Raw genomic sequence first — 14816 nt, forward strand, 5'->3', positions numbered from 1 at the left:
TCATCCTTAATAACATAACTAGGTTGTCAGATTTTTAGAATTAAACGTGTGGTGGATTTCCCCAAGCCAAACTCAGTATCATTTGCCATGTGGGCTTTTAATTATGCCTACACATGCACACACTTCTCATTTCCTTGTCAAGGAAATAATTGTTTAGATTATATCCGGAGGTAGTTCAGTCAATTCTGCCAGTTCATGTGCAGTGTGGATATATCATCGAAAATGAAGTTCAGTTGTGTTCTCAAGGAATTTGCCTTTGGGCAAGAGATTTTGTACAGCTAACCCTCTCTTAGGAGTCTCCTAGGCAAGAACAGGTTTATAGTAACAGCTAGGCTCCGGTTGATAGCCGAGTGCCTTAAGGACATATTGATTTAATGAGTCCCCTGGGCAATCTTGGGCAACCTTTCCTCAGCCATCTATTTTGGAAGCTATGTGGACCAGCTGATGAGCTGGGCTGCAGAATTGCTGCAGATGTTCCAGCACAATAATGACTTGGTGCCTGAGAAAACTGTAGACTTGTTTTTGGACCATCTCTGACTTTTCAACATCGTTTCACATAGTACTTTGCTCAGGTAAATATGTAGTTAAAGAACAAGATTGTACAAGTCCAGCCCACACCTGAGTCCCTCCACTGTTTGCTTGTGAGGTGGTCAAATTTTCATACAAGCCTCCAGGTAGTCTCTGTCCCACAAAATCAATGTGTTCAAAGTTCGGACTTACCCAATTAGGCTCAATATGCATAGGTCCCAATGGAAGGGCTTTTGACCTTCCAAGCCACACATAGCCCAATAGTCATACAATGTTGCCTGCTAGATTCTTAACCACCCTTCTGTTTTGGTCATCACAGGCATTAGCAAAAACAGCTGATTTATCAAGGCCCTAACAAGCTGGTGGCATTGGGTTGATAGACTTCATTTTTTGTTTAGCAGATAAAGAATTGTGCAGGCCTAATCTGAGGCCTGATATGTAACTTTTGTGGACATGAGCTTTACATCCTGTTTACTGATGTCTAAGCAAGTATCTCTCTTGAGTAGCAAAATGTTGGTCTTCAAGTAAGTTTCACTCTTCAAGTATTCCTCAGGTATTTGGGAAGACACCCAATTGCTCTTTCAGGACTGAAGCTGATGTAAAATTGACATGCACATAGCAACTCAAAAGAGGCTTTTAAGACACCAGGCATAAGATCTGTGACAATAACAAATAGCTCATGGAGCTGCCAGCAGGACAATTTTACATGGCAAAATCATCTCCTGTTCTTTGCCTCATACCCATTCCATCTCCATGAATGAGGTTTGCAGTAAGTGATGTCAGTTAAATACTGCAGGGTAATAAGATCCCAGCTAACTTCAGGTGAATTTTTGGCACCTGGCAATACTCGTTTGTAATAAATTCCCTTTTAGATCATAACCTTGAATAATTCAAGGCAGCATATGTGCCTTAGAACTGTCTCCTTCTTGGCTTGGTTTGCCACCTTCTCCATCTGCTCCTTTGTTTTTCCTGCTTCTAGTCTTCTCGCTACTGCTCACTTGCAAAATCATTCTTGTCGATTACTGTCGTTTCTGCTGGGTATTTGAAAGAATGGTCTTGGCTGTTCTCGACAATCATTTTTTAACGTGCATCTTATGTGAAGACTGAAAGGGGATGAATAAAGAAGGCAAGAAAGGAGGAGGGATTGTGTTATATAGGGCCAGCCTACCATTTCTGTACCCTTGCAATCTTAATCTATATTTTGACTTGGATGGCGCTTTTAGATAGAGATGCTACTAGTATCAGATTTTTGTGGGGACTATTAACATTTTATCACCTGAGGGCAAACTAATGTAGATCCCACCTGAATTGCTTCCCTGTGGCTTTGTACAGAACCAGCCATGGGCCTCAAGTGTTCAGAGTGCGGTAGGCAAACTCAGTTTCCTGCCAGTAAATATGGAAATGAGATAACAGAACTGAACAGCATTTGACCATTTGCTTCCAAGCATTTGGCTTGGGGAGGTCACAAGCAGTTGCAGAAGAAGAAGAAGAAGAAGAAGAGTAGTAGTAGTAGTTTGGATTTGATATCCCGCCTTTCACTCCCCTTAAGGAGTCTCAAAGCGGCCAACAATCTCCTTTCCCTTCCTCCCCCACAACAAACACTCTGTGAGGTGAGTGGGGCTGAGAGACTTCAGAGAAGGGTGACTGGCCCAAGGTCACCCAGCAGCTGCATGTGGAGGAGCGGGGAAGCGAACCGGGTTCACCAGATTACGAGTCCTCTGCTCTCAACCACTACACCACACTGGCTCTCTGCAGGCCTGCTCTAGATTTGCTTGCACCCTACATTGTGTGGAAACAGAAGGGTTTCAGAGGTTTTCCTCCCCCACCATTTTCCTCCTCCCCTACCAGTGATTAATTCAGGTGGAAAGAGAGGCTGAGCCTCATCACTATGAGCCTTTGCAGACTTTGACCTTGCTTTTCCATATTACAGTGGTACCTCGGGTTAAGTACTTAATTCGTTCCAGAGGTCCGAAACCTGAAACTGTTCTTAACCTGAGGTACCACTTTAGCTAACGGGGCCTCCTGCTGCCAGAGCACAATTTCTGTTCTCATCCTGAAGCAAAGTTCTTAACCCGAGCTACTATTTCTGGGTTAGCGGAGTCTGTAACCTGAAGCCTATGTAACCCGAGGTACCACTGTACTATTATTTTGGCAAACTCCTTCAAAGGGGTATATGATTGAAGATTATGTTTTGACCAAAAAAAAAAAAAAAAGTACAGGTAAAGGACCCCTGACAGTTAAGTCCAGTCGCATACGACTCTGGGGTTGCAGCGCTCATCTCGCTTTACTGGCCGAGGGAGCCGACGTTTGTCCGCAGTTTTTCCAGGTCATGTGGCCAGCAGGACTAAGCCGCATCTGGTGCAATGGAACACCAAACCAGAGTAGCGCACAGAAACGCTGTTTACCTTCCCGCCGGAGCAGTACCTATTTATCTACTTGCACTTTTTGGCATGCTTTTGAACTGCTAGGTGGGCAGGAGCAGGGACCGAGCAACGGGAGCTCACCCTGTCATGGGGATTCAAACCGCCGACCTTCTGATCGGCAAGCCCAAGAGGCTCAGTGGATTAGACCACAGTGCCACCCGCGTATTTACTATTTACTAATTCATCTCCAGACTTTTTTAAAAAAAGAACACTTGTGTGTTGTATGTGGTGACCCACAAGGAGAATATTTGCCTCATAGTTCTTAGGTTGCCAGTTCAAGATTTGCTGTGGATTTGAGTTCTGGATACTGTGCCATGCCTGAATCCAGATGGCCATTCCCCATGACTAACTATGCTTGCACAATACATGTAGAGGGGCTAAGGCAGGGGTCTGCAACCTTTAAGACAAAAAGAGCCACTTGGACCCGTTTCCCAAGAAAAAAAAAACATGGGAGCCGCAAAACTCGTCATTATAAAAATAATTTTTTTGTCACTTTTTAAAATTATTTCTTCGTTTGACCCCTCAGAATTACTCCTCATAGAAATGAGCGTTAAATTAACAAGTTACCTTTGTGTGTGTGTGTGTTCTTCACTCCCCTTCAAAACAGTGACCAGCGTACATGCTCCCTTTCTATGCAGTGACCAGCGTACATGCCCCTTACAATGTAGCGGGCAGGCGGGAAGGTGACGTCGGGACGGTGCGTGACTAACGCACGCACCGCCCCCATGCGACGTCACAGCCAGTACAGCGCCCGCCACAGTGGGGAGTGTCGGGGCACACAATGCGCCTCCTCCCCTCGCTAGTATCCGCCCCGGAGCCGCGGCAAAGGTGTAAAAGAGCCACATGCGGCTCCGGAGCCGCGGGTTGCAGACCCCTGGGCTAAGGGCTCACTGGTAGAGCAGCTGTTTGCATGCAAGAATCCTAGATTCAATTTCTGGCATCACCAGGTGTCAGGCTGGGAAAGACACCTCCCCGATGCACCTGAGAGCTCCTGCCAGATCGGGGTAGGCAGCCGCACTATGCAAGATGGACCATTAGTCTGACTTGGTCTAGGCCAGCCAGTATTTGCCATATGGGTAATAATGGCAAAGTATAACTTGTACAGATTGGGCACAACAACCTGGTCGATTTAACCAGTGTCCTTTTTCTGCATGTCTCATTCTGACTTTACTAAACCAAGCATGCAGATGAGCTGACAGGGATTGGTTGGGCTTTGGCTGCTGTCACAATCATTACTGTGAGTTGAGTGAAACCATGACAACGCCAGTTGCTGGCTTGCTAGGCAGTTGGGTCAATATGAAGGTCAGCCGTGTCATGTTGATGTTGATCTCCAAAGAAAGTGTGCATGGATCAGACAGTAGGAGGACAGGTTAAGGCTATGGGTGTAGACCAGAACTGTAGTTTCTGTGAACCACTCTGGATAATGTTTTAGGCTACATTGCACCTTTTCAAATTTCACTGAGACCTTGCTGGCAATTGTCACTTCTCTGATACCTATATGATATGAGAGAGAGAGAGAGAGGAATCCTAGACTTTTGTTCTTTGCTTAGTCTTGAAACTAGATGGTGTTTTTTTCCCTTAAAGAAATCAAGGTACCATATTTTTCGCCCTATAGGACGCACTTTTCCCCCTCCAAAAATGAAGGGGAAATGTGTGTGCGTCCTATGGGGCGAATGCAGGCTTTCGCTGAAGCCTGGAGAGTGAGAGGGGTCGGTGTGCACCGACCCCTCTCGCTCTCCAGGCTTCAGGAAGCTATCCGCAAGCTACCCGTGCTTCGCACAGGTGTCCGCAAGCCTTGCGAGCCTGGCGGGAGTTGCCGCCGGGCTCACAAGGCTTGCGGATATCAGCCTGCTCTGGGGGCTGGGGGGGGAATAATTTTTTATTATTATTCATTCCCCCCCAAAAAAAAAACCAAGGTGTGTCCTATGGGCCGGTGCGCCCTATAGGGCGAAAAATATGGTACCTAGGGATCAAGCCACATGTGTGAAGAGTTGACTCTCTCCTGCTTTATACGGGAAGCACCCGCAGTTGGGTGCTTCTAAAGACTGTTAAGAACAAATATTGTTCTTATTGTGTTTTATTTCTGACTATCGGTCGAATAAAGGATATTGATTGATTGAATATTGTTAGCTCAGATTTTACCCAAGTAGCTTGTTGGCCTATTTTAGGTATGGTGTATATCGCTGAATTTTTGTTTGCAGTTCATTTCAATTTTATATATATATTAATACTTGATTTTTCATGTTTATAACATTTTAGCATTGTAATTATATTCTCTAAACCACTTCAGGACCCTTGGTTGGGAAGCAGTCTATAAATAGTTTTAATAAGTAAAGTTGGGATGGAGCAGGTGCTGGAGGAAACCCCAAAATACTTCTGCTGGTACCAACCAGGTCCTCTTCTTTTTCCTACATAAAATGCTCAAAATATTACTTATTCTTGATTCACAGCTAACAAAAAAGAAGCTTTTTATGAAAAATAATAATTGGTCAGTATGTTTCTAGCTCACGTGTTCTTATCAAAGTTAAAAGAGTTATTGACTTTTATTTTAAGTTAACTTTTTGTTCCAGTGTAATAAAAATGACCACATTAAAAAATCAGGTCATAACAATGCCTCAGTGACCGTTTCTGGCTTCAAACAATGTCATTTTGAAGTATGTGGGGAAATCTTGCTTCAGGATTACTGCTATATGGAACTGTCTTTGTAGATTGATACTAGCATCCACTTCCACTAAATTCAGCAAGATTTTAATATAGAGACATGTCTAAAAGCTGCATAAAAGCAGTTGTAGTAGTAAGAATTTTCATAGTGTTCATGCCACTCTCGCTTTCCTTGCCATTGCTTCAGACCTCCTCCTGTTAATGCTTAAAATTCCTCAGGGTACCTTTTGTTATATTTTTATCCTACCAAGATTTGCTTTGCATATTATTTCAGCTGAAGCCCAAGACTTTATAGAATCCTTATGACATCGGTGAAATGCGAGACAATAGCAGTTTTTACACTTTGGTAGCAATTATAATGATACGCTGCGACATCAGAAGGCTTCTTGTATGCCTCAACCACATTGAAATAGTTTCCCTCGATTTCTGCACAGCCTTAGGATCTACAGTACCATACTGAATACAGCCCCCCACCCTGAAATCTGCCCCTGGCTGAAGGCTATAGACTTCTCTAACTCAGGAACCAAAAGAAATACATGCTTTGAAATACTGTATGAATAACCGCTCAGAGAACAAGCTGATTTGATAGGAAACGATAGCTGACTATTCTTAGGAAATTCCACAGAGCATCCTAATTAGGGTCCTGTAGTGGGTTGGGAGTTACTCGTGCGTAATCCTGCCCCGTTTGAGCATCGGATTGCCTGGTTAAACGGACTGCACAGCCCATCTCAGCGTGGCTGCCCTTAGTCACTCGTAGAATCTGTCTGTGGGCGTTTCTTAAAGCGCTGCCAACATAAGAGTTGTTTGACGCCCAATCGTCTCCGCCTCTCACTGCGCGGGAGTCTCCTGCGCAGGGTGGGTGTGGGCAGCGGGGTGCTTGGGCTCCCCTCACTAACTTCCAACGAAGAGCCATGGAGCCCCTGCACCTCCCTGTCCCATTGCTCTCCTGGATCCCTGGTGTTACACTCATTCTCTTCCCCTTCTTCCCAGCTGAGTCTCCCCCTAGCGCTGGGACCTTCTCCTGCAGAATCAGAGACCCTCTCCTTCTCCCGTGCCTCTGATGGCAGTTTCCTGACAGGTCCCTCCCCCCACCCCTAGCTACTAAGTCGCTTAAGGCAAAGCATGAAAAACAACAACAACAAGAAAATAAAAAGCAAAGGTTGGCTCGTAAGAAAACTCAGAAAGCTCATCACAAGGTCTACTTTTATAAGGCCAACCGAAACATCGCAACATGGTGAGCAAGATTTTGAGAAAGTAAGGAGGAAGAAAAATATGGCTTCATGTTAAAGCCATACTTTCTGCCTTGGTTTCAGTTTCAAGATGGTGTATGGAAAGAGGGTTAATAGACTAGACACTCCTGGCTGCTATGCAGGTTTCATGTTACACCTAGGGATGCCGGGATGAAAAACTATTTTGAAAATATGCAATCTAGCAGTTTTGCTTACTTTTTTAAAAAAAGATTTCTAGCTTTTCTCATGCCAAGAGAATGGGGTGGAAGGCAACCGTTGTTGTTTTTCAAAGTAAATTCAATGAAACAAAATGCCCACTAAGTACAAGCACTATGTCAAGATTCTTCTGAATATGTTCAGTCTGAGATTTAGTGTGCACATACAGAAGGTCGTCTGGTACAATTATCCTAGCTAGCTTGTAGCATTTCATAGTATGAGATGTTAAATTCCATATTTGAATGCTCTTCTCCCTAACATCTAGTTTTCTACATGCAAGGAGCATTTTTAAATGGGAAACCGGTGAGCTTTCAACAATGCAATCTTCCATCACTACCACCCAACACACAGCTGAAATCTGAAATGATGCTGTCTGGAAATTGATGTTGGTGTTGAATTGGACTTAGGCTTTGGCTAGCATACCGTGGAAAGTTAGTCACATATGGCAGACAAGGTCATCTGTTTGTTCCTCTCCCTTTACCAACCTCCAGTCCAGCTGCTGTATCAAATGTCTACCATTTCTGAACATGGCGAGACGTTATTTTAAGGTACCTCAATCCCACTTTTCCAATTGTCAGTTCTAAGGTTTAAATAAGAATCAATTTCTGAGCAAAAGAATCTTGAGCTGATCACCTAAGGATTCATTAGCAAAATATATCCTCCCCAATTTAGTGTTGGTACTGGAATCTGAAATTTCGTTTTTTTGAGCTGGTCCATAAACTATTTGCTTTGCGAGAGTGAATGTTTATTATGTAAGCCATATGCATTTCAGCGCAACTGAGCCTTCCTGAGGGGCTTATCCTGCTCCCTTCCTTATAAGCTGCTCAAAGCTGTGCCCTGTAAGGTCCCTTAAAATGGATTGTCTTTGATCATCTTAAAAGGAAACAGGTGAAATAAGCCACTGAGGAAGACTCATTTGAGCCATAACACTTTGGATGATGATTATTCCTTTCCAGTATCTCTGATATATACTTCCCTCACTTTTTGTTTTCATTTGTTTTCATTTGCATTTGTAATATGCAAAACTAAGCTGCTGAGGATGTGAGAAATTTAATTTTAAAAAGACCTTGATATCCCAAGGCCATTGCCTGGTTTCATTCCCATGTTTGCGGCAGTGCCTTTATTTCTGCTCGTTCTTAATAGTGTTGATGACAACTACACAGGTCCCTTGGGCTTTGCTACTGTTGTGTTCAATTACAGATGGAAGGTCTGATTATCAGAAATGCTGTTCAGTCACAGCTGCAGTGAGGATGAATGGAAATTGAAGGTGCCACGAACCCCTGAAAACGAGGCCCCTGACACCACTCATTTATTTTAATGACTCAGGCCTAACTTGTAGATTTGAATACAATGACTTTCATAACTCCCCTTGAGAGTCCAGCCATGAAAAATAATGAAATGTTATTGGGCCCAGACTATTAAATTAACTTGCACCCTAACCACATCTCTAGGAGAAATTGATTGGATTTCAATCCATCTGACATGATAATTAAAACTTGCATTTATAATTTAACCTTGTAATTGGAACATGGCAGCGTTAGAAAGGTGTTGGGCCTCTGTTCTGTGAGGGCATCCTGGTGATTAAAGTCACAGATTGTAAAATGGTTTAGTAACAACCGTGGGAGAGGTAAGGTTCAAACACCAACCATTAGCAAGAATAGCAACTATATCTCAAAGATCATGCCATTTCCAAGTTGCACACTGACCAATCCAGCTGACCATCACTATGCCAAACGCCCCTCCAAAATAATTTGTGTAGATCTTGTCATCCCCCAAAAAACAGATGGGCAATATATCTAGTTTCTAATCTGTACCTTTTTGGAATGTGAGTTGTGGGTACACATGCATGAAGAATACTCTTTAAAAATCCCTGAACAAAGAATAGTAGAATGTCAAAGAGTAGACTAGGGTTGGTCTCTCCTCTCTAACGTCTGGTTTTGTGTGTACAGGGATTTTATCATATGAACTGAGAGTATTCAACCACGTGAGCTCCCACCTGTGGTCTGAAGAGGTACATAACCTAGAAGCAGATGGCCATTGCACCATCACTGCTTGTGAGAATTAGCCCCTGGTTCAGGAGGCACATTGGCCTTCTCTGCCCTAGTTTAGTTAGATGGAAGAACTATGAGGTGACCCTTCAACATGTAGTAGAGCCCACCAAGAGGGTGAGCTGCTCCAAAGGCCTGCTTTGCTGTTGGATCTTTGGACTTTTATCTGGTTCCATAAATTCCATAAATTTTGAGGAGCCTCAAAAAAGGAATAAACTTGTGATAAGGTGAAACGTACAGTTGTAGATTCAGGTATCTGAAGAAGTGTGCATGCACACAAAAGCTTATACCAAAAAAAAACTTAGTTGGTCTCCAAGGTGCTACTGGACAAGTGTAAAATATATATATATATATATATATATATATATATATATATATATATATATATATATATATATGTACAGTTGTAGTTCAAGAAATTACACTTTAAAGGGTGTATATTTTTAGAGCTCACCCTATCTTTTGCTGTTTTTGTAATTCTAAGGTTTTTTTAAAAAAAACAACAACACCCTTTTAATGTTGTATTTTATATTGTTATAACCTGCCCTGGGAATTTAGGGTGAATAATTTAGGTAAATTAAAACAACCAGCACTTTTTTCCCCCCAGAAGAGGTGGTGCCATTTGTTTAGTAATTCTCAAATTGCTCTGACCTGTTCACTCACTGCTTATTACCTCAAGCCAGTTAATTATATTGTTGCTGTATATTATTCTAGGAGGATTTCCTCGTCAATCACATATTAATACTTTTTTGTTTTAATTTATTCATATTTAGCAAGTGAGACCTGCAATGATTTCCACCCAATGTTCTTCACGCACGACCGGTCATTTGAAGAGTTCTTCTGCATTTGTATCCAGCTGCTGAATAAGACATGGAAAGAGATGAGAGCAACTTCTGAAGACTTCAACAAGGCAAGATTTGGGGAAGGGTAGCATTTGGAAGCAAAGCTCCTTTGTTTTCTTGGTTTCCACCTAATATGATTTCATATGTGTCTCTGGACTAGTTTTTAAGGTGATTGAAACGCAAAAGGGAACATACTACCATATGTGGTAAATAGGTAAACAGGAACATACTACCATATGTGGTGGTCCTGTCTAGAGATACAAAGATTTTGGAATATGATTTATGAAGAGATAAAGAGATTGATAAAAACTACATTTAGCAAGAAACTGGAAGAATTTTTACTAGGAATGGTTTCAGATAATATTCCCAAAAATAAAACTAGGCTATTTATGTATGCAACATCGGCAGCAAGGGTTATAGTGGCAAAACACTGGAAAGATAAAAATACACCCACTAAAGAGGAATGGGTAGTCAAATTGTGCAAGTACTTGGAGCTCGCAAAGCTGACAGATGCAATAAGAGATAAACCAAAAAAAATGGTGAAAGAAGAATGGGAATGTTTAAATAATCATTTAGGGCAGTGTTTTTCAACCACTGTTCCGCGGCACACTAGTGTGCCGCGAGATGTTGCCTGGAGGGAGGCGGGCGAGTCAGGCGGCGAGAGGCAGGGCGGCGGCGGCGAGGAGAGGCCGCCCAGTGAGGGGCTCTCGCCGTCTGCCTGCCTGGCTGCCTGCGAGCTCGGCGGGCAGCGCCTCCGTCTGCAGCGCCCGCCTCGCGGCTCTCATTCCCTGCCCCTGCCAAAGCTCACCCAGCCAAGCCGCGCTCTCCTTCCTGCCTCGCTTTGCTGCCTCCTCCCCCCCCCCCAAAGCTTGGAGGTTCCCTGGCACCGACCCGCAGGTTTGACCCCCTTCTCACACCTGTTCGCGCTCCTTGCATGGAATGAGGCGGATGGGGAGGAACGGGGCTCGTGCTGCCTCCGCTCGCCCTCCCCCCCTCCGCCGGCGGTCCCGCGATTCTTGGCTTTTTGGCGGTTGGCACAGAAGGAAGGCAAGGGGGAGGGGAAAAAATTGAAACTTACACTTTCGTGCGTCCCTCCCGGCGTGACGCTGCGCGCTGACGTCACGGGGCTGTAATGGTGGTGTGCTGCGAGATTTTTTTCATGAAACAAGTGTGCCTTTGCCCAAAAAAGGTTGGGAAGCACTGATTTAGGGGACAAGGGCTCAGCAAGAAAGATCTGGTTATGTTTAGAATGATAGCGCATAGAGAAATGCTCCCTGATACCAAGATGAGGGATTCCTTTGGAATGCAGATAGAGAGAATAGATAAGAATAATTATCTCTTGTGAGCTTGACGGAAGTGTACAATAGATGAGCTTTCCTGCTTTGGCTCAGCTTCCTTTTTCTTTTCTTTTTTCTATTTTCTCTTTTCTTTTATCTTTCCCATAGTTGCTTATGTTCTGTGTCACGTGCTTCTATACTTTTTGTAGTTTTTTAAAGTTTTTTTTCCATTACTATTAAGGAATTTTCCTTTGTAATTTTGGTTGTCTATATTTATATGTATTTGTTTAAAGCAAAATAAAAGCTAAAAAAAGAAAGAAATGTAAAAGGCGAAAAATTTATACGATCTGAAGAGAAACCAGAGTTTTGAATTAGACCAGATTCATCTAAAAAATAAGAATTAGGCCTAATTTAACCCCAGGGTTTGGAGAAAGTGTGATAAAACGTTTGTGAGGGAAAACAAGATTTCAAAATGGCTAGCACTGTTTCCACCTTTAAAATTCTAAATAATTGTGGGGAAATAGCTGAGGCTCCAATACTTTGGCCACCTCATGAGAAGAGACGACTCCCTGGAAAAGACCCTGATGTTGGGAAAGATGGAGGGCACAAGGAGAAGGGGACGACAGAGGACGAGATGGTTGGACAGTGTTCTCGAAGCTACTAACATGAGTTTGACCAAACTGCAGGAGGTCCATGGGGTCACAAAGAGTCGGACCCGACTAAACCACAAAGTGTGACAATAGTCTTTTATGTGGCTTTTTTTTAAAATGTGTTGAAACATTGGCAGAATTATGCTTCATTTAAGCGTATGCATGAGCTCAGCAGCTAAAATGTTCAGTAATGCATTGCATAGTTTTAGCATTATAAGTTAACACCTCAGAAGCGATTTGAGCAGGGATAGCTCTCCTACTAGAGACAGGCAGGGTCTTCAACTTGCAATGTCCTCTCCAGAAGGGAGGAGTCATCCCCTCTTTCTCTGGACCGACCCTGCCTGCTGCAAGGGATGGTTGGGTCTTTGTTTTTTGTTTTTTGGTTTTTTTTTATATAAATTTTTATTGATTTTCACAGTTTTATATACACAAACAATACACAATACAAAACAAACAAACATACACACAAACATATATAATTTCATCCCCTTTTTTCTTAAACCTTACTTCAGCGACTTCCCCATACCTCCCCTTTCTGCATCCCAATTTCCAAATTTATTTCAGCAAATCCTGCCCTTGATTTTATCAAATTTCCCCTTATTCTTTTCTTTTACTTAAATCTTTTACAGCTGTAATCCCCTTTTTCTAAAACCTCAACATTTTAGCATTCATTAATTTTACAGTGTTTCTTGAGATGAATTTTAAATTTCTTCCAGTCTTCATCCGCTGTCTCTTTTCCCTGGTCACGGATTCTGCCAGTCATTTCAGCCAGTCCCATATAGTCTATCACCTTCATCTGCCATTCTTCCAGAGTGGGTAAATCTTGTGTCTTCCAATACTTTGCGATGAGTATTTTTGCTGCTGTGATAGCGTACATAAAAAAGTTCTGTCTTTCTTTGGCACCAGTTGGCCGACAGTGCCCAAGAGAAAGGCCTCTGGTTTCTTAAGGAAAGTACATTTAAGTACCATTTTCATTTCATTATATATCATTTCCCAGAAAGCCTTAATCTTCGGGTACGTCCACCAAAGGTGATAAAAAGTACCTTACATTTCCAACACTTACTATCAGGCAAATGGTATATTTTTGCTAGTTTGACTGGGGTCATGTACCACCTATAGATCATTTTCATAATATTTTCCGGGGTCTTTGTGTCTCTCTCTGTATGTGGAGCAAAACAGTTGCTTGAGTGCTTGTTTTGTGTGGATTTTCCCTTTGTCTAGTCCTCTCCTTCACCCTGTTTGCTGGATCATCTTTCTGAGCGAGTTTTTTCACTGTGTTTTCCTGTTGGCTACCACCCCCCAGTTTCTTCATTTCTACTTCATTCTCTTCGTGTCCCCTCCTCTTGGTTGTCTGGGGAAGGGGAAAATGTGGGGGCAACTGGATTCTGCCTCAATTGCTGGGCAGGCACAGGAGGAGCCCACAAGGCGACAGGGCCAGGAACTTGTGTTTCCCACCTTTTTTTAAAAAAGGGGGAGCTTTTATGTGACCAATGTCTCTTTTCAAAGCAAACAACAGAGGGAATCTTTAGCAGAATGGATGCATTGGAAAAGGAAATTTCTAATGTGAATGCCATACTGGTACATTGGCTGGGTTAGTGGAGACAGGGATTCTGGTGTCTCTATTAACCTCTTTCTGATATCATGGATGTTGGCTCATATGATGGAGGCATGATCCGTATTGTTTTATTGGTACTGTTGCTGCGGGTTTGTCTTGGCCTTTGGCTAGAACAGCTAACTTACATTGAATTGTACAGTGGTGCCTCGCAAGACGAAAAGAATCCGTTCTGTGATTCTCTTCGTCTAGCGGTTTTTTCGTCTTGCAAAGCAAGCCCATTGACGGATTAGCGGATTAGCGCTATTAGCGGCTTTTAGCGGCTTATCTGCTGATCGGATCAGCTGATAAGCGGTTTAGCGGCTTAGAAAAAAGGGGGGAACCAGCAGGAACTCGCAAGACATTGTCATCTTGCGAAGCAAGCCCATAGGAAATTCGTTTTGCGAGGCATTCGTCTTGCGGGGCACCACTGTATAAAACGTCTATGCAGCTACTTCACAAAGAGGTATAATCTTTCAAGTCAGTCTGTTCTGGATGGCTGAGAAGAAAACTTGACTTTCATGATTGTGCCTTGTTTGGGAAGAGTAGAAGACACGATCTGGGTGTTAAGTTGTGGGCGAACATATCGGACCACACAGCAATTCTTCAAACAGCTCTTGTTTATTCACAGGCCAGAACAGAACTGAACAGAAGGGTTCAGTCAGCCTGCCTATATAGAGCTCCAGTACAACGTAACTGTAACAATTTTCTAAAACTATCCAATCACTGAACGCCACTTTCAATCCCTTATTTGCATAACTATCTACAGTATCCCCCTGCTGGCCCAGGGTGAGAACTTCAGTACATAACACTAGGGTTCGGATCTAACAACAAGCGAAGCTTTATGGCTACTCATTCATGGAAAGCCATTAACTGCATCTTACCATAATGTATAAACTAGACAATTGTTAGCACTGGTTTCTTGTTTTGATCCTTCTCATCTTTAAGATCGGTTTTCATTTCAGCAAGCTTACTGTATATATTTAACTGCCACTTCCATATATTTTATTATCCCTGCGTGGTGTGTGTGTGTGTGTGAGAGAGAGAGAGAGAGAGAGAGAATGTTAATCCGATGTGAGATTGTATAGCAATTAAAGTGTATTGGATTTTAGCTCCTGGGACCCAAATATCTTCCCGAAAGCTACTCAGCCAGCTTTCGTCTTTAATCATAACTGAAGAAGGAAGAGCTCTTTCATTTAATTTTTCATTAATGAAAGTAAATTGTATATTCTAATCTAGAGGTAGCAGGAGTTTTTCAGCTGGCTGGAGCTGCTCTACACATTGAGGGCTTTCTCTGCTGGAGGGCAGTTATGGTTCCTCAATAGTTTGACTGTCGACTTTTCCACTAGGT

The 14816-nt window shown here is 42.9% G+C and overlaps 1 protein-coding gene across 7 annotated transcripts in view; it reads left to right on the forward strand.

The window, feature by feature from the left end:
- ELMO1 (engulfment and cell motility 1) overlaps positions 1 to 14816 on the forward strand; it is a 334285-nt gene that overhangs the window by 209193 nt on the left and 110276 nt on the right. For 6 of the 7 annotated variants that reach the window (XM_082192827.1, XM_082192825.1, XM_082192826.1 and 3 more), the window contains one exon: positions 9879 to 10015. In XM_082192827.1, coding sequence (XP_082048953.1) covers positions 9879 to 10015 — 137 coding nt within the window. Of the gene's footprint in view, positions 1 to 4193; positions 4293 to 9878; positions 10016 to 14816 lie in introns of those variants that run through there. The other variant, XM_082192829.1, reaches the window with a different exon arrangement.

Source organism: Podarcis vaucheri, assembly GCF_965113315.1.
Source record: "Podarcis vaucheri genome assembly, chromosome: 12".
Taxonomy (NCBI): domain Eukaryota; kingdom Metazoa; phylum Chordata; class Lepidosauria; order Squamata; family Lacertidae; genus Podarcis; species Podarcis vaucheri.